At 37.9% G+C, this 27,891-nt stretch overlaps 6 protein-coding genes across 12 annotated transcripts; 3 read left to right on the top strand and 3 right to left on the bottom strand.

Annotated features, from left to right (window-relative positions):
* The first annotated feature begins 212 nt into the window (after positions 1-212).
* LOC139820285 (uncharacterized) lies at positions 213-6,927 on the top strand. The gene is made up of 12 exons (XM_071790432.1): positions 213-465; positions 663-773; positions 1,023-1,288; positions 1,475-1,761; positions 2,146-2,354; positions 2,459-2,608; positions 4,577-4,714; positions 4,808-4,918; positions 5,180-5,448; positions 5,569-5,946; positions 6,063-6,357; positions 6,616-6,927. Exons 1-12 carry the CDS (start codon positions 361-363, stop codon positions 6,856-6,858), a joined length of 2,562 nt encoding a protein of 853 aa, XP_071646533.1. The 5' UTR covers positions 213-360; the 3' UTR covers positions 6,859-6,927.
* On the bottom strand, positions 6,540-11,965 carry LOC139819943 (venom acid phosphatase Acph-1-like). The gene is made up of 7 exons (XM_071789752.1): positions 11,257-11,965; positions 9,859-9,893; positions 9,390-9,500; positions 8,569-8,834; positions 8,322-8,469; positions 7,812-8,132; positions 6,540-7,243 (listed from the first exon to the last, which is right to left on the bottom strand). The coding sequence occupies exons 1-7, from the start codon at positions 11,384-11,386 to the stop codon at positions 7,046-7,048; spliced, it is 1,209 nt and encodes a 402-aa protein (XP_071645853.1). The 5' UTR covers positions 11,387-11,965; the 3' UTR covers positions 6,540-7,045.
* A 147-nt stretch (positions 11,966-12,112) lies between these two features.
* On the top strand, positions 12,113-17,058 carry D12 (YEATS domain containing 2 homolog D12). The gene is made up of 4 exons (XM_071789723.1): positions 12,113-12,734; positions 13,084-15,986; positions 16,069-16,142; positions 16,242-17,058. Exons 1-4 carry the CDS (start codon positions 12,638-12,640, stop codon positions 16,360-16,362), a joined length of 3,195 nt encoding a protein of 1,064 aa, XP_071645824.1. The 5' UTR covers positions 12,113-12,637; the 3' UTR covers positions 16,363-17,058.
* On the bottom strand, positions 16,522-20,167 carry LOC139819935 (angiotensin-converting enzyme-like). Its single transcript, XM_071789731.1, has 11 exons — positions 19,772-20,167; positions 19,468-19,710; positions 18,985-19,267; positions 18,755-18,886; positions 18,518-18,630; positions 18,218-18,406; positions 17,865-18,132; positions 17,674-17,782; positions 17,111-17,505; positions 16,895-17,041; positions 16,522-16,687 (listed from the first exon to the last, which is right to left on the bottom strand). The coding sequence occupies exons 2-11, from the start codon at positions 19,562-19,564 to the stop codon at positions 16,522-16,524; spliced, it is 1,899 nt and encodes a 632-aa protein (XP_071645832.1). The 5' UTR covers positions 19,565-19,710; positions 19,772-20,167.
* A 131-nt stretch (positions 20,168-20,298) lies between these two features.
* Positions 20,299-24,139, top strand: Ced-12 (engulfment and cell motility Ced-12). Its single transcript, XM_071789730.1, has 7 exons — positions 20,299-20,575; positions 20,907-21,206; positions 21,291-21,719; positions 22,061-22,477; positions 22,554-22,991; positions 23,073-23,379; positions 23,459-24,139. The coding sequence occupies exons 1-7, from the start codon at positions 20,444-20,446 to the stop codon at positions 23,620-23,622; spliced, it is 2,187 nt and encodes a 728-aa protein (XP_071645831.1). The 5' UTR covers positions 20,299-20,443; the 3' UTR covers positions 23,623-24,139.
* On the bottom strand, positions 24,137-27,332 carry Patsas (palmitoyltransferase Patsas). 7 transcript variants are annotated; one of them, XM_071789732.1, is made up of 9 exons: positions 26,930-27,332; positions 26,501-26,742; positions 26,261-26,435; positions 26,056-26,181; positions 25,520-25,965; positions 25,186-25,435; positions 24,952-25,124; positions 24,696-24,861; positions 24,137-24,620 (listed from the first exon to the last, which is right to left on the bottom strand). In XM_071789732.1, exons 1-9 carry the CDS (start codon positions 26,936-26,938, stop codon positions 24,417-24,419), a joined length of 1,791 nt encoding a protein of 596 aa, XP_071645833.1. In that variant the 5' UTR covers positions 26,939-27,332; the 3' UTR covers positions 24,137-24,416. The 7 variants fall into 7 exon arrangements, with proteins under 7 accessions (XP_071645833.1, XP_071645834.1, XP_071645835.1 ...); XM_071789733.1 differs by having other exon boundaries at positions 26,261-26,429; XM_071789734.1 differs by having other exon boundaries at positions 26,291-26,435; positions 26,930-27,331.
* Positions 27,333-27,891: the final 559 nt, after the last annotated feature.

The raw sequence follows: 27,891 nt of genomic DNA, 5'->3' as shown, positions 1-27,891 counted from the left end.
TTATATGTCAAATATATATATACATATATGCGTCAATTTCTATAATTTTCGAATTATTAAGAATTATTATTTTATTATTTACATAATAGAATACCAAGTTTTAAACGAGAACTAGGATTTGCGATATTGCAGCTTTAATCATAAAAGTGTTGTGTTCTTTGTGCTAACAATTAAAAATTATATAAGAATAAGATATCTCCATTTCAAATTGTTGTTTAACATACCTAGATGAATATAAAAATTATCAAATTTCTAATTCTTGAAAATGTCTTAATAATTAATATTAATTTAATAGGTATTAATAAATCTATAGCTCTGTCAGCTTAATGACGTTATATTTTCAGATTAGGTACGAACGAAATGGTCTCGTGTAACATTTTTGATAATTATTTATCAATTGCTATTATTAGTTTAAACATAATTTTGATCGAAGCTGTGCCTTCTGAGCTTAAATTAGTCAATGTGGTAAATGCACTTGGATAATATTTTTGATAATTAAACATATGCAGACACACAAACACACGCGCGCGCGCGCGCAATTACACGCAATCTCTCTCTCTCTCTCTAATTTAGTTTTTATTACATTCCAGATTTTATAAATCGCAGATAATAATCCGTAATTGCTTTAATTATTATTTTTATTCACCCTCCTCTCTCTATAGGTATTCAGACATGGCGATCGAACACCTGATTTCAACGAACACGAAATGTATCCAAATGATCCGTATATAAATTATACCTTCTATCCAACAGGCTTCGGACAATTGACCTTGGTAAGTACGACATATCATTCAGGTCATCATCTATATAACTTGAGTTAAAAAACTTCTAGTGAGAACAAGATCCGTAAATTTATATGAACGCTTGTAAATTATTTCTTAATTCTTCGAGATTTTATATAAATATATTCAAGTTTTGTTAATTTTATTAATTATATTGTTATCAATTTCTTTTCTATTTTTAAAATCGGTTGGATATTATTTGACAACTATAATTGATCGAATTTTTATAACTATTCACAGAAAGGCAAGAAACGTGAATATAGACTGGGACAATTTTTGCGTTCTAGATACAATGACTTTCTTGGCAGTTTATATACGCCAAAATTAGTCGTTGGTCATAGTTCGGAGATAGATAGAACAAAAATGTCTTTGCAACTTGTTCTCGCTGGCTTATTTCCACCGAGAAATGTACAACGATGGAACCTTTTTTTAAATTGGCAACCGATTCCGACATCGTACACACCACGTGTGGAAGACAGTATTTTCCTAGCCATAGAGTGTCCGCAGTAAGTATATCGAAAAGCAAATATATAAAACAAGCAAAGAAATACCTTTAAAATTATATTTGAAATATAATAAGGATGTTTAATTTAAAACAAAAGAGATATATTTGTATATCAATTTCTTAGTTATCTATACATATCAAAAATTAATATAAATAAGATAATTTGATTTACATTTAAAATCTTCAGGTCCATGAACGAATATTCTCGAATATTAAATTCGACCGAAGGACAATTACTGACTACCCAATTCCAGGACTCTATGGACAGCTTGACAAAATTAACCGGAAAGAAAATAGAGACATTAGTAGACCTTTATCTTCTTTATAATACTTTCGCAGCTGAGTCTTCCTTGGGATTGCCTCTTCCCAAATGGGCATACGATTATTTTCCTTATGGAGCATTGTTGGATGGAGCAGTAGCCTTCTTCAATATTAGTACTAATTCCACTCCTTTATCAAGAAGACTAAATGCTGGTAAGTTATGTTTATCTTGGCAAAAACAAGTCTGACAAAATTTCATTGTTTAATAATATATAAATTAACAATTACTAAAAACATGTATACACAATATACATATATTAACAGTCATATGAAATTCATTAACATATTGGAGATATATCGTCAAAAAATCTAAAAAGAAATTAAAATTATGCAAATCTTAGATATACATAATTTAGATTTAGAAAGAAGAAAGTACATCCAATGAATTTTTAGTTTAAATTTGTTATAAAACTTCAGTCTATTATAAATGTAATAGATTCTTTAACAATTATATCACACTTTCATATAGAATTTCATTAAATAGAATTAATTATTATAATGTAATATGTTATATGACAAACTTCTGCACTGTTTCAGGTCCAATGATCCGTAATATGACGGATAATATGATAGCTGTACAAAATCCAACCGCTGCGCCGAATACGAAGATTTATTTATACAGTGGTCACGATTTAAATGTTGTCAATATGTTGGAGGCGTTCAATGTGTACAAACCGCATGTCCCCGAATATTCTAGCGCAGTTATTCTGGAATTGCGACACATTGGGCAAGAGTATTATGTGAAGGTAAGCATATCTTATACAAATAATTGTTACATTAACCATAATGAAAGAAGAAATAATACAGATTTAATTATTTTTATTATATATCATATAATGGGTTTTTTCAGCTCGTGCATTATCGAGGCATTCCGCCCACTATCGAGGATCTTAAAATTCCAGGCTGCGATATACTGTGTCCCTTCGATAAGTATCTGGATCTAATTGAAGACTTGATGCCGTCCGACGAGGAGATGACTTGTAACAAGAAGATTCCGAGTTAAGTCGGCATGAAATATTCCCCTTGCAGAGAATGTCCTACAGAATTAGAATTTAATTAAGAAATCAGCAATCTCGAAAAGAGCTATTATATATTATTCAACGATAACGCGCGTGTATTTTCTCAATTGACTATAATATAAATGTCTAGAAAAATTTTCAACGTTTATTATTATATCCTGTACCATGAATATCACGATAAAATTTTTTCCCACCAAATCATTTTCTCTCAAGTTTATTTATTCAATTGTCTTTAAATATTATACATACTGACACATTTACGTGACCTCGAAGCTCATTAAATCATATTTATATTGTTCAGAGCGTAAAGCAGATAAAAATGAAAGCTCCTTTATTAAATTACAAAAGCTTCAATACAATAGCTTCAATTTACAAGCAGATACTAAATATCTACACCACGCATGTGCTTCCATTTTAAGTAAATTGTAATCCGTGCCCATTATCATTGTTGTTTTAAGTCACATATATAATTGTCTCTAATTTATACATCTAATCCTCAAACACCACACTTTTGGTTACGCTAACTCTCAGTTCATTCGAGAGCATTTTTAAACAGTGAGGGGGAAGGAGGGAATTACACATGCCTACTACAAATCCCCTCTAAAAGCAGCCTTTGTGTTCTCGAAGCAGCGGAGTAAGAAACCCGCCAAGTCAATCTATGCGGTTACGCTCACTCAGTGGTAACGTTGGAAAATTTGTGATTCTTCGAAAGCAAAAATAATAAATAATTTAATCTATTTTTACGGAATTTCACATATTTATTGCAACTATATATAATAAATTTTTTTTTATTATTATTATTGCAACAATTTTATCACATTATTTGACATTTTTATACCTGATTTTCATTCAGAAGCAATTTTTCTTCATTTCAACTTTTTTCATTTCAACGTAGCCGTAATTGTTGATTGATTCGTCATTTTGGATTTTCAATATCATCAATACAATTATTCTCAATACTTCAACGCCACGACAGTTTATTTTATATTATTTTCATTCAATGGAAAATACAATTTTTCACACAGAACTTTCGTTTGCTGTGTGGTAAAAGTAAAAGAATCACCCAACTTTATTTAGCTCGCCGATCAAGTATAGTTTTCGGGACAAAATCGTTTATGATGTATTCTTTCTTAAATTATATTTTAAAATTTATATATTTGCACAAACAAGGTTAAACAAAAAAGTTTTGGGACTGCAATAATTATAACACCGTAACATATATAGAATAAAATAAATGCTTTTTAATTTTCAATGTATTCTCCACTTCTATATATCGATGACATCGCTTGATTATCGATCGAGGATTTGTTTAAGTTGAGTTCGGCGATTACATTTAATCAAGCATTCCAAGATCTATCAAGCGATATCGTCGACGTGTACAAGTCGCTGGGGAACATATAGAAAAGTAAAACTCGTTTATTTTATTCTATTTTATGTATTTTACGTATTTTGATTTTGATTTTATCAGTCCGGAATTTTTTTGTCTGACCTTGCAATATATACATATATATATATATATACCATATATTTATGTGCTGAATAAAACAGACGCAAACTATAGATTTATGCATCAAAATCTAGCTATGCAAACTTGAAACAAATAGTGTATTGATTCAGCTCGGTATTGTTTCGAATGGATTAATGTATGTTCATGCTTCGACGGATTTTTATAGTGATCAAAAAGAAGGTACCTTATCTGTCTTTACGTCAAGAGAAAAGTCGTATTAAAGCATAAATTTTAACTTTATCTTTATATTTCTTCGAATGCAACATCACATATTTATTTTACGTCTGATGTAAACGAGCTATCGCTTTATCACGAACAAAAGATTATATGCATATAATATGCATATTTTTACACACCTGTTTACACGAATCTCGGTTTTATCAGTTTATCGCTGCCACGACATTTATCGTTCTCGAGGAAGCATTTACTATAAGACTAATGGCATTACTTCTCCAGATTAGGTGCCAGCAAGATGGTCTCGTTCCTGATACTCGACAATTATTTGTCGATTGGTCTAATCATCGGCATAAACGCTATTCTACTCGCAAGTGCGCAACCTGAGCTCAAGTTAGTTAATGTGGTAAGTATACTATTTAATAGCATTGTTGATGATCAATTAGATGAAATCCACAATCGTCCCACTAATTACCGATATTATATTTTTACGTATTAGGTATTTAGACATGGTGATCGGACACCTGATAAAAGCGGACAAGAAATGTATCCGAATGATCCGTATTTAAATTATTCCTTCTATCCGGAAGGTATAGGACAGTTGACAGTTGTAAGTGTAATTATAGTGCAATTTCTTTCGAATTCTTCGGAAAAAAGTGATATTGTTGAAAGAATGAATTAATATGTATAATATTAAATTAAATTAATTTCCTACAAAATTGAATGGTTCAAAATCATGAATATATCGATTAAAAATATTTTGGATATTGTGCCAGATATTGCGCTTAAGTACAGAGGTGATAAAGTTTATTAAATGCGCTTTGTAATGTAGGTATTGATTTAAGATTGATTAATTAATGCAATTTTCTAGCGAGGCAAGATGCGCCAGTATGAATTAGGACAAGTTTTGTACCGCAGATACAAAAACTTTCTAGGAGATCTATATCTGCCAAAACTCGTTATGGGTCACAGCTCGGATTATGATAGAACGAAAATGTCTTTGCAATTGATTCTCGCCGCCTTGTTTCCGCCAATAAATGTTCGACAACGGTGGAATCCTGCATTGAATTGGCAACCGATTCCGACGTCATATGTGCTACGTGTTGATGATAATTTCTTCTTGCCTGATGAGTGTCCACAGTAAGCAGACTGATTTAACTCGACAGAAATAAAGAAAACGAACATGCAAGAAAGATACATATTCTGAAACATGAAAGTTCCACGCGAGAAGAGATTTATAATATTTGAAATTATTTTCAGGTTCCTCAAGGAGTATAATCGAGTGCTGGATTTACCTACAACGAAAAAAAGATTGTCCCAATTCACGGGCATGATGAATAAATTGACCAGGTTAACCGGCAAGAAGATCGAAAAGCCTCTGGATATGTATTACTTGTATCACACCTTCGTAGCGGAGTCATCTATGAATCTGACTCTTCCCGAATGGGCGTACGATTATTTTCCGGACGGTCCACTATTCGATGGAACCGTAGTTTCATACAATATTGCAAATTCTACTCCTTTATTAAAGAGGTTGTATGCTGGTAAGAGCTATAATCAATGGTTTACTATTACACTAGTGGAAATGGAAAAAAGAACACTATGGGCTGATAAATTTACTGCTAACGTACGCGTGTAAGGTACCTCCAATAAAGATTTCCATATGTTGTACAATCTTATCTTTTGTATCGTGCACCGTGCTCGACCATACGCGAATGAACACAACGTTATTATCAAGTATCGTAGGGATAAAGTGTTTTTCACGTTCTTTTGTCCATTTCCACCGGTGTAGATAATGCCTACGATATTATCTTTCTTACAGTACTTGCTTATTTTTTTACAGGCCCCATGATTCGTGCCATAACGAAGAATATGCTAGCCGTACAAAATGCAAACTCATCGAACACAAAAATTTATTTATACAGCGGTCACGAAACTAACATCGCGACATTGTTGCACGCGTTCAACGTGTATAAGCCTCTTGTACCTGAATACACCAGCGCAATTATTCTAGAATTGTTACAGCAAAATAACCAGTATTATGTAAAGGTAACTGCAGTATTATTAAATAGTATACACACAAGGTATCTTTGTAAATGATAATACAAACACAAAAAGAGATAATTCCTCATTGAAAAAAAATGTAGAGAATAAAAAGCTGTTCACATCGTTAATATTATATATTATTAATTTTCTAATTTTTAGAATTATTTTGAAAATGTATGCCTGTATGAACAAAATTTGAATTATTTATTAACAAAGATACATTACAAATTCAACTATTTATGCCACGTAATAATTTTACAGCTTTTATATTATCGGGGCATTCCGCCGATCATCGACGAGCTTAAAATCCCAGATTGCGAAACTCTCTGTCGTTTCGACAAGTTCTTGGGTCTAATACGAAACTTGATTCCATCTGATAAAGAAATGGCTTGCGACAAGAGACAAACTGTGGGTTACGCTGACACAAAATATCCTGCCTACTTGGAAAAAATAGTGTACAATTTAATAACAAAATCAATTATTGATTTCAATGGGAATAGATAATAATGAAAACACCTAATGCGCTAATTGATTTTAGATATATAACTTTAAATAAAATAATTTAATATTTAATACATTGTACGTGATTCTACTCCTTCCATTTATTTTCCAAACTTAATTCACGCCTCATACAAATATATATATATATATATATGTATATATGGTTTTATTCAGTCCGTAGAAAATTTTATTAATCCAAATTTAGCTTTTCAGCAAACAATTCTAAAAGTTCTTCTCTAGTTATAATATCCCACAAGCAAGTCATCTCCTTATCTGAAGGTATCACATTCCGCACGAGCTCTAAATAAGTTTCCAGAGGGCAAACTTCATCGCAGCCTGGCAGTTTAATGGTCACCAACTTTCCTGTGGTACCTGTCCAGAGTAAAATCTATCGACAAGAAATAAACGATTATATTTAACAGATATAATTCAATTGACCCAGTTAGCCAAATATAAAAAAAGCATAGTTTATGAAGTGTCTGCAACAAATTTTCTTGACAAATAAACGACAGAATTGCAAGTTGTCCCAAGTTTGTGGTGAATTTAACGATAAAATATAACAAAAAATTCTCTCCGCGTATAATGTGCTTAAGGTAATTAAAGGTATTGAAAGAGGAATGTCGAGAATGACTGAGTTACGTAACGTAATAAGTTTTGCTCGATATTTGCAGCTACCTACTTTGCCGTATTGCGCCGTGCATATTCTTGTTCGGTTTTTACCGGCTACTTGCCGTTAGATTATAGATTATGTTAGCAAATTTTGCGCGATTTTGTTTGCGTCAATTTGCTCTCATTTTATAAACAGTAAATTTTGTAAGCAAAGCACAAGCTTAACGAGGACACAGATTTTGATCCGAAATTCTGAATTTGCTGCCACAATTTGCAAACGTATTGTTATAATTTTGGTGTTAAGAGGGTCTTAGGATATAAACCTGAAAGAAACTGTATACAATTACCTTAATGTAAATCTGACCGAAATCATCCCGCAGTTTCTCAAATAGGAACGCCGATCCGTAATTGGGTAATTTCGGTTCGCTAATATTTTGGGCCCTGGCGAACGCTGCGATATTTGTCTCGTGGGCACTGTACACATACATCTTGCGCGAATTTGGGCGTTTGTTTATGTTGTCGATGAATTTCTTGATCAACATACCACCGTTCAACCGCTTCAACTGAGTCGTGTATGAGCGGATCTCATATTCCATCATGATGACCACCTGCATCGACCGATACACTTGATCGGTGCACCACTCCGGCAGAGTTAGATTCATGTTTTTCTGAAATGCAAAAAGAGCGAAACGTATAGCACTAATTATTATCAAACATTTTCATATTTACACATATAAATCATTAATAACCTTTAATCTCAAGTGATATAGAACATTAAAAAGTATAACTTTATTGTATATTTGGTATAAAAGATATTTTATTATTCAAGTGAAACGTTGTCTGAATATTCGGCTCACTTGTGCTGTTAACAGATTGTAAAGGTCTAGTAGGTCGTTCTGAACCACTCCAGTTTTCTCGCTCAAAAATTTGTAGAAATCTTCGTAAACTGCAAATCTGTCGCGCACCTCTTTCAGCTTCTTCGTTTCTGCTAAAGCTGATTCGTATCTAAAAAAAAATTATACGTGTAATAAAATATGTTAAGGAAATGATTAAAAATATTATTTTTTATGCACGAAATTTATTATTAAAAACTAAAATACTAACGTTGGACAATTTTGAGGCTTTAATAATATGTCTACTTTTTCAGGTACATAATTAATAGGAATGGCGAGCCACGGTAAATCCGGATTCCACACTTGTGATGTATCTGGAGGGTACAACCCTGCTAACATCAATTGTAAAGACATTTTCGTGCGATCAGTCTCTGTACTAACAGCGTAGATATCTCGCGGGTAATAGATCGATCCCAGAAAGTTGTTGTAACGGTTCCTCAACATTATGCCGATTCGATATTCCGTCAGCTTTCCTTGCTGAAAGACGAAAACTAGCAAGTTAATTTTCTGTTGTTTATCAATAATTTATCACAGTAGCACGTTATCAGTAGCGCCTAGCGAAGAATCTTAAGATAACATATGAGAGATAAAAAGAAGCAAATATAAAAATATTATTTTGCAAGATAATCACACATATATAGAATAAGTATTGATTTGTTTTAAGTATTAATTTTTGTATTTTAATATTTATTTATTTATTGCTTATATGATGAAAATTTATATATATAATATATAATAAACGACTTTCTACATATACAATTTTTAATTATATTTATAAAACTGAAAGAGTGAGAAGAAAATTTGATGCAAAATATTCAAGTAAAAAGGTTGGTGAATATATGTGAATTGTGAGTAAATATACATATAGATATAGATAACAGATTTACGAAACGGGACTTGAATACAAGTTAATGTTGTGTAAAGTATATGTGTGAAATATATTACAAACTTAAACTTTTTTTAAGATTAATATTATATTTAAATATTGATAATTACGTTATTTATATAGTATTAATTTATATTTATACTTACATTAGTTAACTGGCCAAGACCCCACGGCTCATAAGTCGATACGTTATACGGGTCCGTGGGATAAATTAAAGTTTCTTTAAGTCTCGGCGTCCGTTCTCCATGTCTCATTAGCTGCAACGTTCAACGTAATGTTGATATGTAATATATTACATTATTATTATTATTATAGCATGTAGAAAATAGCATATCTAAATATATGTACATTAATTTAATATTTAAGCGTAAAATAAAATATATCACTACAAAACTATGTACATATTATTTCTCATTGATTTAGATTGTCACAGAAATAAAGGAACTTTCTATCGATTTATAATTTATTTTACGTAATACATGTACTCATCTCTCTAGACGTCTGGACCATATGTTTTTAGTTATTTTAACTTGACTTAAATCACTTGTCACAAAATGTTGTAACGATACTGATATATTATATGTATATATTGTATATTTAAATGCGAGTACGTACCACTTGAACCAATTCCAAACGGAGCTCGCATAGTCCTAAGGACACAAACAAGCTTATTGTTAATAAGAGCAGAAACATCTGCAGAAGAGCGCGGTTCATGCTTGCGCGATAAAGCGATACAAAATGATTGAGCGAAAAGTGAAAGAGCGTTTATCCGCTCGAAAGGACGGGCTCGAGAGTCATCAACACGAGCCTATAGATTATGGCTACAAACTAATATGATTGGCCTAATAGTTTATACCGACCGTTTGGTATCATCCTTACCATTCGTATCGAATCCTTACCGGTATAACCCGAGATTTAATACGGATTTGATACAAATATAGTATATTTGGAACGCGTACCAAACGGTCGCGGTTACGGTGTAAACTAGGCCAATAACAACAAAGAGCTCGCACACTCGCGCGATACATTTTTTATAACGATAACCGATACAGGCGCCTGTTAAAAATTTTACATCGCGTATCGGTATTTCGCGACAGAATTTTCAATTTGTAGATATGCGTCATGCGAATGTACAGTACTGATTTGACACGTGGCATCGCGAGTTATTAGCTATAATAGCTAATCTTTGCATGATTTTTTACGTGTAACAAAATGCAGGAAGAAATCGATGCCAACGTAGCACTCAGCTAGTCAGCTTATCACTATTCCGACAGTGATCGTTTAAAATTATAATAAGATAATAACAATTAGCACAATACATGTATAGTAGCACAATAAAAACGACACGTATATATATATATATATGTGACTGCAACGGGTTTATCCAACAATATTTCACTTATTTAATTTAATAACGCATTTAGGGCCGGTTGTCCCAACCTGTTGATAAGTTAACTAATAGTTAAATCATATGTCTATCTTTGTCTAATGTATAAAAGATAAACAAAGACATATATGTATATGATTTAACTGTTAGTTAGTTTACCAACAGGTTGGAACAACCGGCCCTTAATCGTTTTAAACTACTGCTATTGTGCTGAACGTTTTATTTATACGTAATACATTTAAACGATATATAAACGATCGAGTAATACGTCTAGAAAACAATGTACTTGCGGTAGCAATTTAACATGATTAAATTTACCATCTCATAACGCCATTTATTTCTTTATTAACTTTTATTTAAAAAAGAAAAAAAAAAAAAAACTACAGTTATTCATACGACTTGCTGTCGTTCTGCAGTTTGCAGAATGCTAAGACTTGGCAGATCTCGGCAATGTGAGTGAACGTATATATCAAATAGATATACCGTTGAAAACTTCGACTAAACGTACGGTTCAAAGTTCTCAAGTCGCATAAACGGAATATTAAGACCATTTCTTTTGCGTCAAGAATAATTAATTATCGATAAGAGGCCGTTATTTACGAATCATGATCATGACCTTTACATACCCTCGCAATAAAACGCACCGCATTCTCCCTCCTTGCAATATTGCGCAATCGTTCTGACCGACGCGGCGGAGTAGCAGAGGAATAACAGCAGCGTCGAACGACGACAAGATATCGCACTGTTCCACGTCATTACGCTGCGAGATCTGATGCTGATGCGGATGTCTATAGATGTCTTGCAAATATCTGTTGACAACTTTTGCAATCACCTGCTCTCAACACAAACACATTCGCGTCGAAACTCGAAACACACACTTGGCTGCAGCTATAGGAATGCTAGGATGATATATTCAATAACCCGATATATATTATATATGTTTATCATCTCAAGTCTGATTTTAAAATGTTATCCAGTCAATGAAATGATCGTGTAGATCGTAACGATCACATCTGACAATAAGCTGATAGTTTGCGAGTGAGTCGCGCACGTGTTTTCGCACAGATTGCGTAAAGTTTACGTTGCGTGAAAGAAGCAAGGATTACAGTGATTACACGTGTCCATGACGCTGCGCGTTCTTATCGCTACTCGATCGCTTTTTTTCTTCTTCTTCTTCTTGCCGTGACACGACAAATATGAAAACAATCTTGTGTGTGACTGGTTCTATTATTATTAAACACCATCAACATCATAACGGTTTCCAAACGATCACCCATCCACATCCACAGATGTTAACCTATCTCCCCGAGCCCGAGCCCGAGTGTTTACACTGCTTGACTGCTTCACTGCTTACCGAGATTCCGAGAACGCGAACGCGCAGATTTGAATTTAGCGCAACTCCACGCGCGACCACCACGACCTCTACGTCGTCGAGTCCCTATTTTCATTCGATAGGGGAAAATGACGGATTCGAAGAGTAGGCAGTTGGCTACTCTGGCATCGGTATATCCAATAATCCAATATGGCGCGATACACAACACCAGAGAGAGTGACGAACGTGTGTGTTATCGGATCCTCGCGGACGCGTATGCCGGGGTGTTTTTTTTTTTCTAAATTATCCCTCGCTTGTAACTTGTAAATATCGATCGTCTGTAAGCTGTAAGCGGTAAGCGGTAAGCGGTAAGCGGTAGCACGAGTGAAACCACGACGGCTCTAACCTCTGCGAATAAGTTTCTCCGAAATTTTTATATGTATTTACAAGAGCGAGATAGAATGTGTGTCTGAGCGTTCAGACGAAGGCTCGGCGAGGCTATTGAATGGTGAAAGAAATATATTGAATCTAGCTTTTTTTTATACATATACACGTGTCGAGAGACTGTTAACTCGGCGATGTTATCTCGTGTGTTTTTAAATGCCGCCGCGTCAATCCCAATCCAACTAGAACTGCTGTATATATTCTGTGTTGAGATGACTCTTATTCTCTTGAGCAAAGTGTAAACGCGATAAATGAGTGCTCCTGAAGAATCGCTAAACGGTCAGGATCCTGATTATGTCTCCACAACTTCCAACGACCAAGCCCAGCAAAAGATTTACGAAGAAAATGGTAAACATATTGATTCCATTAATAATAATTTCTTACAGACGTAGTACGCGAATAAAAAGATTAAACTCTCAAACATTAGCGCAACATTAATAAATTTGCAAGATTTATTTTTTAGAATACGTTTGATATTATTTCGTGATTCTGTAAACATTTAACACAGGCGTGGTCAGCTTCGAGCTTTGGACTTTTGGAGCCACGATGGCTAAGTACCGCCTTTCTATTCACGAAGAGCGAAGGCGAAGGAAAGGGAAGGTGTCGCGTGGCTCCGAAGCTTCAACGTGACCATGCCTGATGGCCTGATCTAACGGTATCCAACGATAAATAACGCAACATCTTTCTTTTCTTTTAGCAAGAAACACTACCGCAAAGAAGATAACTGCAATAGTGGAGAAGGAGTTCTCACGGGAGATTGATTTGAAGGAGAAGGAAATTTTACAGATACAGGAAAGACTGCACAAAACTCTCAAGATCTTTCATCTATTGCGTTACGTCATAATTACTAACTTTTACAATCGCAAGCAGTGTCAACGTCCCCAAGCTGCGGAGACCACGAAACAGACGAGGATTCATCCCGCGATTAAAACGTTACTTGGAAAGTGTCCCAAATCCACTGATTGTACAGATCTCGCGGTGCCATCGACGTCCACCGATCCCCGATTTTTGTACGATGAATGTCTCGCGTCGGGCGCGAGCACCACGGCGAATAGCACGCTCAAAATCGAGGAAAATCCAAACAAGCGTGATGGCGCGTTACAAGGTGAGAAACGAAAAGCGTCGGACGAGGAGCCTCAACCTCGCAAGATACCTCGTTACGTGCCACCGAAGAGCAGCGTGCCTGATAAGGCATGCCCGTCTCGTGGAAATAGCCATAAGGTCCGCAAACGCATTGTCGTCGGCAATATTTCCAAGTGGATCCCGCCAGATTGGCGAGAAGATGCGTCTAGTCACAAGTGGACGATGTACGTGCGCGGTGACAAAGATGAGAATGCCAACGTCGGAACTTTCGTCAGTAAGGTGAGGTTCTTCCTGCATCCCAGTTACCGTCCAAACGACGTCGTTGAAGTCACGTCGTACCCGTTTCACCTGTCCAGACGAGGATGGGGTGAATTTCCTCTTAGGGTGCAATTGCACTTTAAGAATGCCTTGAATAAGCCCATGGACATAATTCACCATCTGAAACTAGATCGCACTTACACGGGACTGCAAACCCTAGGCTCGGAGACCCTGGTCGACGTGTGGATTCATACGGCGGAATCCCGTAATCCGGAACAGAATAACCACCAAGTCGAGTCTTCCATTAATAATGACACTTTGGTAAAGGTAGAACCGAACGAGAACACTTCCGAGAAAATGCAACTGAAAGAAATGTCCGAAGCATGCAAACGATTGACGTCATCATTGGATTTAACCGGAATAAAAACTGAACCTAACGACGCCGACGCAACCACTCACGTATCCAACGACAAACATGGAGAAGCGATACGCAACCCCATCGAACACGATCATAATTATTATAGCAGACAGTATTTCAACTCTGGTCCGTGTACTATAAGAGAAGGAAACGTGACTGTGGAGCACTGTCCGGAAAACGACTGTACAACGTTCGCGATCACGTCAGTTGAGAGTAACGAAAAGAATGCTGACCTAGTCGTTCCCTCGCATAGATTTAACGGTGATATCCAGTCTTCCGGCAACTATCAGCCTTTGGCATCTTCAAATTCAAACGCAACGACAGACGCGTCGCTAGTAGTAAATACATTCCAGAAGAACAATAGTCAAAAGAGTCTGTCGTCACCCGACACGGTGAAATCTTTACGAGCAAAAAACTCGAACAGCGATAATACTTTCGGGATTTCAGAAACGACGACTAATGGTTTCCACAAACCGTCCCGTGCCTCGCTCGCGTGCTTCAACAATTTACAGAAAGCCGCAAGTTCCTCGGAAATCAATACGTCGCATTTAAGACCTCTGCACATCTCCATACCACCGTCGAATATATTCGCGTCGTCGACCAGCAAGCATGTACTTCTTTTGAAGGATAAGAAATCAATACCGGTGGATCTCGCAAGTATACTTCCATCAAAATCTAACGAAAACTCAAAAAAGTTCGTCGATGGCGACGTGAAAGTTTCTGTTCCGAGAGACGGTAGCGTCGCGAGACTAAACGTTCGCGTTCCTCAGGGCGTGAGCATTCTGAAGAAGCCGCCTAACGCCAAGGCAAATGCGCGAAAGGAAGGTACAGTTGACAATAACAAAAAGGCTGTTGTACTCAAGCTGAAAAGCGCTAATAGTCTGCTGCTGAACGTTAACGAGAACGTGCCGATCCTGAAGATAGCGGACTCGCGCGACCTGCGAAACACTTACGGTCTCGCCGAGGCGACGACAAGGAGCAATCCGTTGATTGGCAAGCAACAAGAGTCCGTATCGTGCGCAAGATCGGAGAAGACCGTGGTGCAACGGGCGAAGGTCACGCTGGGCAAGGACAAATTCAAAATCCAGAGCAAGAAGGATCTGTACGAAGCGGTTCTCCGGTCAATCGACACCGTGAATATCGCCGACACGGAGGCGCTGATACGATTTATTATACGCCGCGTGCCGATCGTTACGCGAGACGCCCGCGATCCCGAGTACAGACGGCTGCATCCTTACGCGTGTTGCAGCGAGGAGGAATACTTTGCGTACAATGTCGGTAAACGGCGAGCCATGGAGTGGTACCGCGCGAAGACGATCAGAAGCTTTCTACGGATGAAGCCGATCCCAATCGACCAACTATGGAGCATCAAGGAGATCATCCTGTGGGCGAGACTACACGGCTACACACCGAGTCGGAATGCCTTCGGTGTACAGGAAACAGCCGGAACGAGCGATACGAAGAAACTACCCGATACCACGACATCTGCCACGGTCTTATCCACGTGTACGGAACCACGTGCACTGCATAAGTGGCTGCAGACCTGCCAGCAAGAGCCTAATCGTCAATCGAAGGATAATCATATCGATGACGAAGAGATCGACGTCGAGAATGTTAAGGAGAGTCCACGCAGTATTACAATCGATCGGAGAAAAAACGACAGTGATAAAAATAGCACGTGTTCAACTGGTTCTACATTATTACCGATTGAACTTGACGAAGATCTGCTGCCGTTCCATAATTTCGTGTGCGACACCGCGCGAGATATCGGCATCAAGATCACACCAGAGGAGATTATTCCTGGTGTTGTATATTGTGCTGCTAGTCGTGTAATGATGCGGGTAAAATTATTTTTTATGCACGTGTACTCATTGTAGGGATATAAAATAAAAATTGTATATTCACGATCATAATTGTATTCAGGTTGTCGAATGTTTCGTGGAGGATCTCACTCGATCGTCGTTGGCAAGAGCTTGGGAAAGAAACAACGGAAATGAGTAATTATATATATATATATATTTTTTTTTTGCACCTCTGTGCACACACGGTTTGTATTGTAAACTGTCTATTATATATCTCATTAATTTGTATTGCAGATGTCCCAAAGTCATTACGCCAAACGACGTCCGTAACGCTCTCGCAAATCGAGAAGAATTCGATATTTTCACGAACGAAGGTCTGGGCTCGAGACAAGAATTAAATACAACAGAACTATGACGACACACGTGCAAGCGACCGCTTAGTCGCACTGGACTCCAGAATACAACGAAGTAATCGATACAATTCTTGAAGATATTCTTGACGACATACACAGCGAAGGAAAATCAAGACAGACACTTCCTACATTCATGTAGGAAAACTCGAGATTGATTCATTTCAATCCCAGCCAACTGGAATCCTGTGACGTTCAATCTCGCGTTGCAGCCATTCGCGAACCGGTTCGTAGTATGCTAAGAACGGCTCTATACGATACTCGGAATATCCCGTTGTCACACGCAACGCGTGTCTCCAATTTGCTTTGCTTCCGAGTTTCATGATCGACCTGGAAGCATAAAGTGAACTAAAATCACTTTTTTTTTACATACATTCGTACATCTTTTTCCATGTTCTCCACACAAATGAAGCATTTAGATATACGACATTTTGTAGGAAAGTTATTTTTTTACTATTTTCTTTCCTTATTTTCGAAAAGAAAAGCCAGACGTAAAACTATTATTTTGTAAAAATTCATGCAGTTGCTTATACCAACCTTAAGAATTTTCCCGCATCCTTGGAGCCATAAATGTCGCATTTGTGAAGAGGTAAGTTAAATGCCGTGGAACCAACCGGTAAATTCAAAGATGCTTCACACATTCCTTGAAATAATTGAATTTGCAGAAAGTTTCCTAGGAAGTATCTATTGATATCAAATTATTTGTTAGTTTTATTTGTATATCCTTCGTATCAAATCTTCTCTCGAACCTACCCGGCATAAGGTATACCATGGGCGATGTGGAATTTCGCCGCTGGATCAAAGAACTTCTCGGATCTCGGTGATGGCGGTACGACACCCATGTATCGACGATGCAAGTTCCACCAGAATGTGTTGTATTCCGATGGCTGTGTCTTACCGGAGAATACGGACCACCTCCATTTCTCTATTATTAGTCCATTGGATAGTTGCGGTATTTTAAGTAAAGCTTGCTTCAGAAGGAGAGCTATTTCCAACGAATCTTGCAAACGCGAATTTACTTTGGATGAATTGCCGAATGACGCAGAAGCGTTACGTATCAATCCCAGACGATGCATGTGTCGGAAAGAAGTTGCGCCATACGAAATAGCATCGCCTATTGACTCGTGAAAAGCACTGTTGATTCCATTCTGAATAAGATAACATATATTTTACATACAAATTAAAATGAACATTATTGCAATAGGTAGTTTGTTGGAAATAGTAAGTTGATTCTTGTCAAGACAACGATAGCTCGACGTTATAATATAAATAAGTCAGTTACATAGTAACAATTTAATTTTAAAAGGGTTAAATACCTTGAAAAATGACGGCTGATTCTGATATGCCATATAATACTGTATGTGACCAATCTCGTGATAAATGACATTGAAATCTTGCGGTCGTGTTTCTAAACACGCAAAAATTCTAAAATAAAGGCACAGTTAAATTAAACTGAATTCATAACGTCATAACTCGATTCCTATGTGACTTAAAATCATAAAAATACCTAAAATCATCCTTCTTGTACATGTTGACCGCGGTTGCGTGACAGCTAGATTCCCTGCCAGTTTCTTGTTCAAAGATAGACTTCTTCCAGAATTCTGACGGTAACGGTGGAAATCCGAGAGATGTGTAAAAATCTTCTGCAGTCTTAACCATTTTTATTACGCTGTACGTTTCTTGTATCATCGAATCCGTCAGATTCGGCATGACCGCGGTGTACGTTGGAAACACCACGTCAATTAATGCTTCCCAACTTTGCGACCACAAGTTGCCTATATAAAAATACGCCGAAAGAGAAAGAAGTTGCGTTCGCTATTTTTTCGTTATTTACGTACCTTTATTATTAACTTATTTTACCTAATAAATGAGCAGGAATTGGCGAAAACATATCAATAACGTCGGGATACAATCTTGCGAGCCGGAATCTTACGACAGCGTGAAGAAGACGGTAGAGAGGCTCAACTTGTCGATACATTTCTTCAAAAACGTTTTCCAAGTCTGGACGTTCGTATTCCTCTCTCCAATATTCTCCGATATCAGCATAGCCTTATACGCAGTAAAACTTAATTATTATTAATACTAGCTATTAAAAATAAAAGCTTAATCCTCCTTTTTAAAATCTCAATAAATAATTTAGTATTATAAATGTTACGTTACCATTGTTTCGCACAGCAGTATTTTGAAGATTCACCAACTGTCCAAACAGTTTCTTTGTGTGACTCATGTGATTTCTCCAAGCAGTCCAAGCCCAACGTAATTCCGTCTCGTTTCTAAATAAAACAAATATACATATTCAAAAAAGGATATTAAATATTTTCTTTTTTGTCATATTTTTCGCATTTCTGAGAGATTCCGTAACTTTAGCTTTAAATTACATAACGTATTGCAATGTACCTCGAAGTTGCCATTAACTTTCCCACGTCTAATTCACCGTTGTAACATCTTTGTACGTATAAATTTTCAATTTTGCAAATCCGTGCAGACGTATATGCGGATGACAACAGTTGATTGATAACAGTGATTTTTCTGTAAAAAGAGCAACGAAATGAAAATTGGTTTAAATTTAACGATTTATATATAAACAAGGATTTTCAACTTTGATTATATCTAGACATCTGTCATACCTTGCTATTTCATTGGTATATTTTGGTCCTTTGCACAAAAAGCGCAGCACGTTTTCGTTCACAGATACTCCATCGTTTTCAAGGTCCAACACGTTTGTACACCATCCATTCCTTAACTTGAGCTTCAGACGAACAAGGTGCATATATATTTCTGACGATGTAATCGAACGGTTTGCGAGGGTTTGCCATTCCAGTTCGGCGATCGCTCGATTTAACACGTCAAACGTATTGTCTATCCGATTGAGCACAATCATCGATGTTCCACACGCAGTTTCTTCAATTTCTAATAAATAATAAATAAATCATCAATTATAATTTTATCGTATGGAATAGATAAATTATTGACTGATTCACGTCTCAATAATTATTTGAATATATCAAAATATTTATAAAGTTATTGAACATTATTTTTTATACGTCACTATTTCACAGCGCATTATATTTAATTTAAATTAAACATTTTTTTCAACAATCACACTTTACTTTTCGAGGCGACGTTGCTGATATGCAGAACGATGCATACTGCGATGAGATGAAGGAAAAACGCATTTCGCAAACGTTTTCTCGGATCACTTGCCATGTCTTGCAAACGAGACGCGACGATGCCGCACTGTCGTTCTACGGAGAAGGATTAATCCTGTTGTCGGAAAACGTGAGCCTTTATCCGCGCACTCGAGGACCATTTCTGCTGACTGCTCCCGCATTTGCGTCGTTTCTTGTATTTTTCTAGGGTGACAGGAGATCGATATACCTCTTTTAATCGAAACCTACGCATTGTTTTACTTACGCCAGCAACGTGCTCTTCATTACTTCATTTCCACTGTCTCTGCTATGGTCCCATGGTGTCTTTCAATCGCCTCATTCCACCGTCAAGAAAAACACTCCATCGTCCTGCTTCAAGAAAAACGATCTCCTCTGACTCCTGTCTCGAGAAAATGAGATTTTGATTGCAGCTTCGTGAACCCGCGTGCGAAGCACGTGCACGCCGATAAAGGAATAAAGAATTGATATATGTATATACATATATATGTATATATTAATTAAGCATAAAAAAATTAATGAAATATTGTGTATAAATTGTATAACGTCAGTTTATGTAAATCCATTAAGCGAGTAAGGCAATATATTTTATAAATTTGATTATAAAATTAACGACTTCCCGATACTGATATTAAGCTGGTGGACGTGAAAGTTGAATTGGCGGTCCTATCATGTCACCGCGGCACCCTGTCCACGTGTTTCCGGTGACGGGCGGAAGCGGGCTCGCCTGCTCTAACCTAACCTCGCCTCGCCCTCGCGGTCACGTGACCGTTGCAACTGCATCTCGGGTCGGGATCAGTCGGGATCGTTATGACAGCGGAGACGTCAAAACTCGCCAGCGGATTGTAAACAAACTGGACCGGCGTGCACGAAACGTCGTTGTCGCGCGTCTGCGAAGGAACTCGTTCTTATTCCTTTTATGTACACGCAGGCGATCAAAATGCCGGTCCAGAAGGATTCGAACATCGTGAAAATCGCCGTCCAAATGACCGATCAGGTGCCGCAGCTCATCGAGTTCAATCAGAAGCAACCTTTGGCCGGAATTATTCAGGTGCGGTCAATTTTATTGTACCACTGCTATAACGTCACTATAATCTCATCACGATGTTTCATGTGATATCGTAATTTGGTACTTGTACAGTACAGGGTGCATCTGAATTAATCGTCCAATTTTCAACATTTTATTTAGAAAAAAAGCGTCCCACGAAAAAATTTTACCCTGTTAAGTACTTATTTCCGCACGAGGAATTACCTCTTTCCAGTTATATATCATTGTATTTTATTGTATTTCAGACGTATCCTGTATAAGAAGGAAAGATAATAGAACGCATGCCGATACTTAATTTATAGGATTAATGACTAATGTTCTGCTTTAATTTTAGGAATTGTGTAACGGATGGGGCTTGTCCGACGCGGAGTCATACTCTTTGCAATTTTCGGAAAATAACAATCAGAATTACATTACCGAGAAAAATAGAAACGAGGTGAAGAATGGCAGTATTCTCAGATTGGAGTTTTCACCCTCGAAAACAGCGAGCGATATTTTGGCTAAGCTTAACAATGGAACGGTAGAAGAGAAAGTAGTGGCTCTCTCTCTACAGAAGCTGAGCACACTCAGCATGGACATGACTTTTGCGTTGGAATTTATAAATAAGAAAGGATTGGCATTAATTATTTCACAGGTATGAAAGCCTTTCGTACAAGAATATAGTGTGTGACTTTTGTCAATCATTTATATATTTCTTACGTAACAAATGCTCCATTAGGTGGAAGGTGGAAAATATAAGGGAAACACGCTTGCATATTCCCTTCAATCGTTTGTGGAATTGATGGACCATGGAATTGTTTCTTGGGACATATTGGAAACACCGTTTATCAATAAAGTGGCGAGCTACGTGAATAATCACGCAGTAACTCAGGACACCAGTATAGTCGAAGCTTCTCTAAGTATTTTAGAGAATATAGTCCTAAATTCAACAGGGAAATATGGACAAGTGGAAAAAGAAGTTACTTTTCCTAATCTTGTAATGCATTTGCAGTGCATGAATCCGCAAATTCAACAAAATGCGATAGCTTTAATAAATGCACTGTTTCTAAAGGCTGATATGCACAAAAGACGAGCAGTTTCTGCTACGTTACAGTCTAAACAAGTCAGGAACGTGTTCTTGACAAATGTCATACAGTCTACTGGACAGGTATACGTACATAACGTATCGATATAGAATTTTTACTAGAGTTACACTTACCTTTGTGTATTTATGATCGAAGAATTTAATTAATTTAAAAAAATTTAAACCTGTCTACTTTACTAGGTTTTGTAGACTAAAATGGTTGATTTGTTTATTATATACACATAAAGCTTGATCAAAACGAATATCTGTTATGAGTTGAAAGAAAACAAAAAATTTATTTATTTTCATATAAATATTAGGCCAAAACAGAAGTTTTGTTTTCATTGGTGTATCCTGTATAACCGTTAGTAGTTATTTCTAGCCAATAAACTTTTGTTTTTCCTAAAAACATCCCGCTTTCACAGGTCGGAGCAGAAATGGCCCATCAACTCTATGTACTGCAGACGCTAATGTTGAGTCTTTTGGAACAACGAATGATGACGAAGATGGATCCACAGGATCAAGACGCACATGACAAAATTAAGGAACTTCGGAGAATCGCCTTCGATACGGAAGGTGTGAATAGTAGTGATGTAACCGCTCGCAAGCAAGGACTTTTCGCCAAGGATTACAAGAAATTGGGTTTCAAGTATGACATCAATCCTGCTCTCGACTTTACCGAGACTCCACCAGGGATGCTTGCATTGGATTGTATGGTATACTTTGCACGTAATCATACTGAAGCTTACACGAAGGTCGTTCTCGAGAACTCGTGCAGAGCAGACGAGCATGAATGTCCTTTCGGCAGAACAAGTGTAGAACTTGTTAAATTGCTTTGCGAGGTGAGATAGATTTTTCAAAAACTTTAAATTATACGTTTAATAATGCACATATAAAATGGATCCGAATATTAAATAGGTATTACGTATTGGCGAAGCTCCCAGCGAACAGGGTCAGTCTTATCATCCAATGTTCTTTACGCACGATCATCCCTTCGAAGAGTTTTACTGTGTCTGCATAGTTCTGTTGAATAAGACGTGGAAGGAAATGAGAGCAACTACGGAAGATTTTGTCAAAGTCTTCTCTGTCGTACGCGAGCAGATTACTAGGGCGCTTCAATGCAAGCCCACAGGACTGGACAAGTTCAAAAACAAGTTACAACAGCTGCCCTATTCGACAATCACTAACCTCTGGCAACAGGAAAGGACAAACAGGGAAGAATGGGAAAGCCACGCAAGGCCAATTGTTGAACTTAGAGAACAGATTACTCCAGAAATCTTAGAGCTGATTCAGCAGCAACGATTAGGATTTTTGGTGCAGGGTACTAGATTCATGAAATACAGTGCCAGAGGACAAGTATGTATTATTTTGACATAAGATACGTTTAGTGTTACGTATAAATTATGAAATTTCTAATAAGAATCTCGATATTTTTAGCGGATTAAAGATAAATTTTGGTACGTCCGCTTATCGCCGAATCACAAAGTCTTTCACTATGGAGACTGCGACGAGAAATCGGTGCCAACAATAGACGAACTTCCTACGAAGTTAGCGGTAGTCGAGATTCGAGGATTACTGACCGGCAGAGATTGCCCGCATATGAAAGATTTGCAAAGGCGAAAAACTACGCATCAGTTGGCGTTTTCCTTGGCGTTGGACTCCGTTGAAGTATCTAGTCTCGATTTCGTTGCTCCTGATGAGCAAGTTTTCGATTATTGGACCGACGGCATTAACGCTTTACTCGGTGCGTCGCATATTCCGCTAACATTTACAAGCGATGCATGTGCGAGTAATTTTTTTACTTGCTTTTTCCTTTCTTTCAGGAAATAGAATGACTAGTAAAGAGGCTGAAAATGACTTGGAGACTTTACTATCCATGGATATTAAGTTAAGACTTTTAGACGCCGAAGGGATCGATATCCCGCAAGATCCACCCGCGATTCCCGAACCACCACCAAATTATGACTTTTGCTACGAGTTAAAGTAAAAATTGTAAGTCGTGCCCGTCTATTACTATACAATTTACATCCATATATTAATTTTTTATAGGCATATTAAGCCGTTGATCTTTGTTCATAAGTAACGATTTATATATATTTTGTGCATATACTATATTGCTACGATATAGATTGAGATTTCTCTCTCTAGATCGTAATTTTCCATTGCGCATTTTAATAATATAGAGAACAGTAGTATATTTTACCAAAGAAACATTTTAAATTTTATATATGTACGCAGTTTTTTATACATTTTTTAAGAACGTATTTATCCCGAAACGAAAATCGTATAGGTAGAAATGACATCACTGTTAATCATGTTGACGATCTATTTACAATAATTTAATTAACTCCAAAAGCATCTGATAATATATAACTAATCTGTCGTAATATATTTTATACGTATAGTAAGATTTTTTATCTCTATTATGCTATCAGTATTTTATATTAACCTCTATGTGACTAATGTGACTAAACTATAATACATTAAATAAATTGTGAAACTCACGTTTATAAGATATTTATTGAAACATTAACTTATATAAAACTCTCGACTACATCTTTGCAAGTTTGTGCCCTGGCAGCAAAATGTCGCGCGATCTAAACTGTGAAATATAAGAATCTTTCACAAGTGGTAATAATATTTATGTGCAAATGTACACGTAATTTGAAAAAATAATGTATCGTTGTACGTAGTGATCGCGCTTGACGCTTCTCTGTGCGAGAGAGAGAGAGAGAGAGAGAGAGAGAGTGCGTGAAATAGATTATTCGGAGATTTATACAATTATATGACGTCCTCAGAAAGAATATGATAATGCTGAAGATCGTTCGTTTGATGATTCGGCGGACAGAGGAAAAATTCGATGAAATTAAGCACGGGTCCTCGACTAAAGGGATTCAAGTATTTGCCCTTCTTATCCCTCAAATACGAGTACCTCTTATAATTGAACATTTCGTTGGTAGTCAAATTCATACATGCATGTAGGACCTATTAAAAAGAAATAATGATAGAAAGTTTGTACATAAAAAATATGACGACATATGTAAATGTGTTGGTATCTACCGAGGTACACGTTAGAATCCAGCCGAGTCCGCAAAAGACGAGAGCCTCCAATACACCGAGAACATATAAGAGTTGAATTCCCTCACGTGCGATGCAATAACAGGCGAAATATAACGTGAAAGAGCAATTTATCGCCACGCACATAACGAACAGGAAGAACCACATTCTGAAAACAAATAGGAGAATGCTAAAAAATTAAGCGATACAATAAGGTATGTATGCACAATGCACGTATGCATGTTGTATCGATCCGTACCTGTTCCGTAGGCCAACGCAGTTGTATATAAATGGACAGTGATGATCGAAATATGTAACGCATCTGTTGCAAATTCTACAATGTTTAGCCCGGAGGGGCCTGAAACATCTGCAGCTGTGACACAATCGCGATAATAAGACATTCCGTTTCTTCCATTTGTCAAAGTACGGAATCTAAAACAACGCAGGACGTAACGATACGTAAGAATTATCTTATAGATATCACACGTGATACCTGTTTTATCGCCCTGTAATAAGTATCGCTGTTTTGCGGCACATAACCGGGATCTCTTCTATTAGCCACGATCCACGAAATCCACATGAGGATGTTCCAGTAAATGAAGCAATAATGACTGCCTCGTAAGAGATTCCATGTTAATGGAATGCACTTGAACAGGTACATTGGGTATCCCCATAGCAGGACGGATATCATGAACAACAGCAACGGTCCTTTGCTGTTGCCCGCTCCGCCAAACAACAGCGCCCTTCAGAAAGCAAATAGCACATAGATGATTTACATTTCAAGAGGGGAACGTTCATTTCTTCGTTTAGAAAAATCGAGCACGAACCATAGCTCGTTGACGGGCGGTATCCATCTGGCACGGCGCTTCTGTTCCGCCTGCAGAATCCGCACGATCTCCGAGTGGCGATGACTCTTGGCCAGCTGCAACGGTGTCTTGCCGTTTTTGTCTCGCGGTTCAAGCTCGATCTTGCTCTTTTCGCAGAGGATCCGCACGCAGCTGACGTTGCCAGACAGGCAGGCCAGATGAAGCGGTGTCGAACCAAAGTAATCAGGTTTCTGCAGATCCACTCCGCTGTACATCAACAGCTTGATCAGCTCGGCGTGTCCTTTGTACGCAGCCCAATGCAACGCGGTGTCACCGTTTATGTCGGTCAAGTGTCCCTGCGCGCCGGATCCCAGCAAGAAGGCGGCCGTCGCAAATTTGCCGAACATGCAGGCGGTCATCAGAGGCGTTAAACCCTTAAAATCAGCTGCGTTGACCGCGACTCCCGCCTGAGAAAAATGGAAACGCGACGAAAGACGAAGAAATAGGTACGAAATAGAACGTTTTACATTCTCTTTGGACGTTGTAATCCTATCTACCTTGAACAATAATTGCACTATCGCACTGTGGCCTTTCCGACAGGCCCAGTGTATCGGCCTGGGTCCTTGCGTGCCGAGGCACGGTAGATCGACGGGTCCGCTCCGTTCTATCAAATATCTCATGACCTGTTTGAAAGACACAAGTTTTACGTCTTCTAGGGTGCTTAAGGGTGCTACGTTTAAGAAATGACGATTTTTTAATCACAATATGTCTCTCGAAACGCTCGAAACTAACTTGGACCGTGCCATCCAAGGCAGCCCAATGGGCAGGTGTGTATCCCCATTCGTCTCTCGCACTAAGCACACTCAGCCCGTTCTTCTCGACCAGTTCCTCGACCGCCTCGATTTCACTGCGACACATACGAACGATCCCTCTGTGTCTACGTCATCGAATTTTTCAAGTGTTTCAGTTTTATGTGAATTAATTCTCTTTCCGAAATCTCACCCAGCTCTGAGCAACTCGAAGATCTGCTTCGTCTCATCGGTGGGGCTCTGGCCAGTGGTAGCCTCGTCCGCATAGATGTTATCGTCAGGACGATTCCTCTGCCGCGTATCCTTGCCGGAACCATGATTCTGATGACCAGATATCGGATTGTTCGGTAGATGCCCGACCATGTCGGGATCTGGACTTAGTTCCCATACCGAGCGTGCCGCGCCGGGCCCTGCCACAGGGCTCACAGGATACACCTGTAAGGATTACGCGCAATATCACTTTGTGATTGAGAACTTTGTGTTTTGCGACAAGACAAGACATTGCAAGCTGAATGGTAATACTCTTGTTCATTAATTATTAACTATTCATCGAGTATCAAGGTGCGATCCACGTCATCCTCGTTTATTTTGTTTTATATATAATAATATCTTCTCGCCTCACTTTCAACATAGCTGACTTTTAACGCCGAACTCCATTGCATTCCAGTTATTTCCAGCGAATACGTTTGCACTTTCACGTCGCCTTTTACCTTGCACAGCGTCGCGAGTTCTGTATTTGTACGCTCGTGTTCGGAAGGCGTTCTGAAGGATGCGCCCTGCGTGGCGATCGTTCCACCCTCCGGGACGGTTAGTCACAAGGAAACATTGGGCCCAACCATGTCTTCCGGGCCTCACCTGGCGGCGCAGCTTATCCTCCAGACCTGAAACGCCCGCTTCGCGGACTCCTACGACGAGAATATAGGAATTATAGGATAGGTAGAAGCCCTTTTCTCACGCGATCAACGACGTCCGCATTTCTGAGAATGCCGCTCGGGGTTTTGCGCATTCGAATCAATAACGCGGCGACGCCGACGGAAACGCCTGCGTGCGAGGAGCGCGCGAGAAATTAGGACGTCGCGCGTCGCGGCTCGGCGCGCTGACAAATAACGAATGACCAGGAAAATCTTGCATGAGCAACGTCATGAAAAAAGTTATTAATGAGTTATTAAAACAAGTTTGACGAAGAAGAGTTGAAAGTTTTCCGCATGTTACGTTAATCAATGGAGTCTCTGATTCTATGATGGTATTAATGGTCTCCGACGCAGATTCGATTTCTGGCTTGGTTATTTATTCTCGAATTTTACATGCCATGTTACTATAAGTCTCTTGACTTCGGCCTTGCGTGCAATTCGATCTTCGGGTTCATCCGCGAGTCTCATAACGTCCTAAATACAAAATTTAAGACGTGGAAGTTTCTTGATCTACAAGCAGATCCAGTACGTTGTATATTCTTGGATTTTAGACTACTTTGTAAAATCCTTGTTTTGATTCGAAAATAATCTCGTTTTAAAATTTTTTTCCAGATTTATCAATACGTATTAGTTTTTATAATATTATTTTACATCAAGTACTTATACATTTTAT

Source organism: Temnothorax longispinosus, chromosome 10, assembly GCF_030848805.1.
Source record: "Temnothorax longispinosus isolate EJ_2023e chromosome 10, Tlon_JGU_v1, whole genome shotgun sequence".
Classification (NCBI taxonomy): domain Eukaryota; kingdom Metazoa; phylum Arthropoda; class Insecta; order Hymenoptera; family Formicidae; genus Temnothorax; species Temnothorax longispinosus.
This window is presented reverse-complemented; position numbering and strand designations above follow the sequence as displayed.

Bases quoted from the DNA above. Each gene is read 5' to 3' on its own strand.
- D12 (XM_071789723.1), top strand. From the start codon at position 12,638: ATGAGTGCTCCTGAAGAATCGCTAAACGGTCAGGATCCTGATTATGTC. The intron at 15,987-16,068 runs GTAAAATTATTT...AATTGTATTCAG, and splicing joins CTAGTCGTGTAATGATGCGG to GTTGTCGAATGTTTCGTGGA. The intron at 16,143-16,241 runs GTAATTATATAT...TTTGTATTGCAG, and splicing joins GAAAGAAACAACGGAAATGA to ATGTCCCAAAGTCATTACGC.
- LOC139820285 (XM_071790432.1), top strand. From the start codon at position 361: ATGGTCTCGTGTAACATTTTTGATAATTATTTATCAATTGCTATTATT. The intron at 466-662 runs GTAAATGCACTT...CTCTCTCTATAG, and splicing joins AGCTTAAATTAGTCAATGTG to GTATTCAGACATGGCGATCG. The intron at 5,449-5,568 runs GTAAGCAGACTG...AATTATTTTCAG, and splicing joins TTGCCTGATGAGTGTCCACA to GTTCCTCAAGGAGTATAATC.
- Ced-12 (XM_071789730.1), top strand. From the start codon at position 20,444: ATGTACACGCAGGCGATCAAAATGCCGGTCCAGAAGGATTCGAACATC. The intron at 22,992-23,072 runs GTATGTATTATT...CGATATTTTTAG, and splicing joins AATACAGTGCCAGAGGACAA to CGGATTAAAGATAAATTTTG. The intron at 23,380-23,458 runs GTGCGTCGCATA...CCTTTCTTTCAG, and splicing joins CGGCATTAACGCTTTACTCG to GAAATAGAATGACTAGTAAA.
- Patsas (XM_071789732.1), bottom strand. The intron at 26,182-26,260 runs GTGATTAAAAAA...TCTTTCAAACAG, and splicing joins AGCGTTTCGAGAGACATATT to GTCATGAGATATTTGATAGA. The intron at 24,862-24,951 runs GTACGGATCGAT...ATTTGTTTTCAG, and splicing joins TGCGTTGGCCTACGGAACAG to AATGTGGTTCTTCCTGTTCG.
- LOC139819943 (XM_071789752.1), bottom strand. From the start codon at position 11,386: ATGACGTGGAACAGTGCGATATCTTGTCGTCGTTCGACGCTGCTGTTA. The intron at 9,501-9,858 runs GTACGTACTCGC...TGAACGTTGCAG, and splicing joins GTTTGGAATTGGTTCAAGTG to CTAATGAGACATGGAGAACG. The intron at 8,835-9,389 runs GTAAGTATAAAT...TTCGTCTTTCAG, and splicing joins GTCTTGGCCAGTTAACTAAT to CAAGGAAAGCTGACGGAATA.
- LOC139819935 (XM_071789731.1), bottom strand. From the start codon at position 19,564: ATGGCAAGTGATCCGAGAAAACGTTTGCGAAATGCGTTTTTCCTTCAT. The intron at 18,631-18,754 runs GTACATTGCAAT...TGTTTTATTTAG, and splicing joins AAGTTAATGGCAACTTCGAG to AAACGAGACGGAATTACGTT. The intron at 17,506-17,673 runs GTATTTAACCCT...TATCTTATTCAG, and splicing joins ATCAGCCGTCATTTTTCAAG to AATGGAATCAACAGTGCTTT.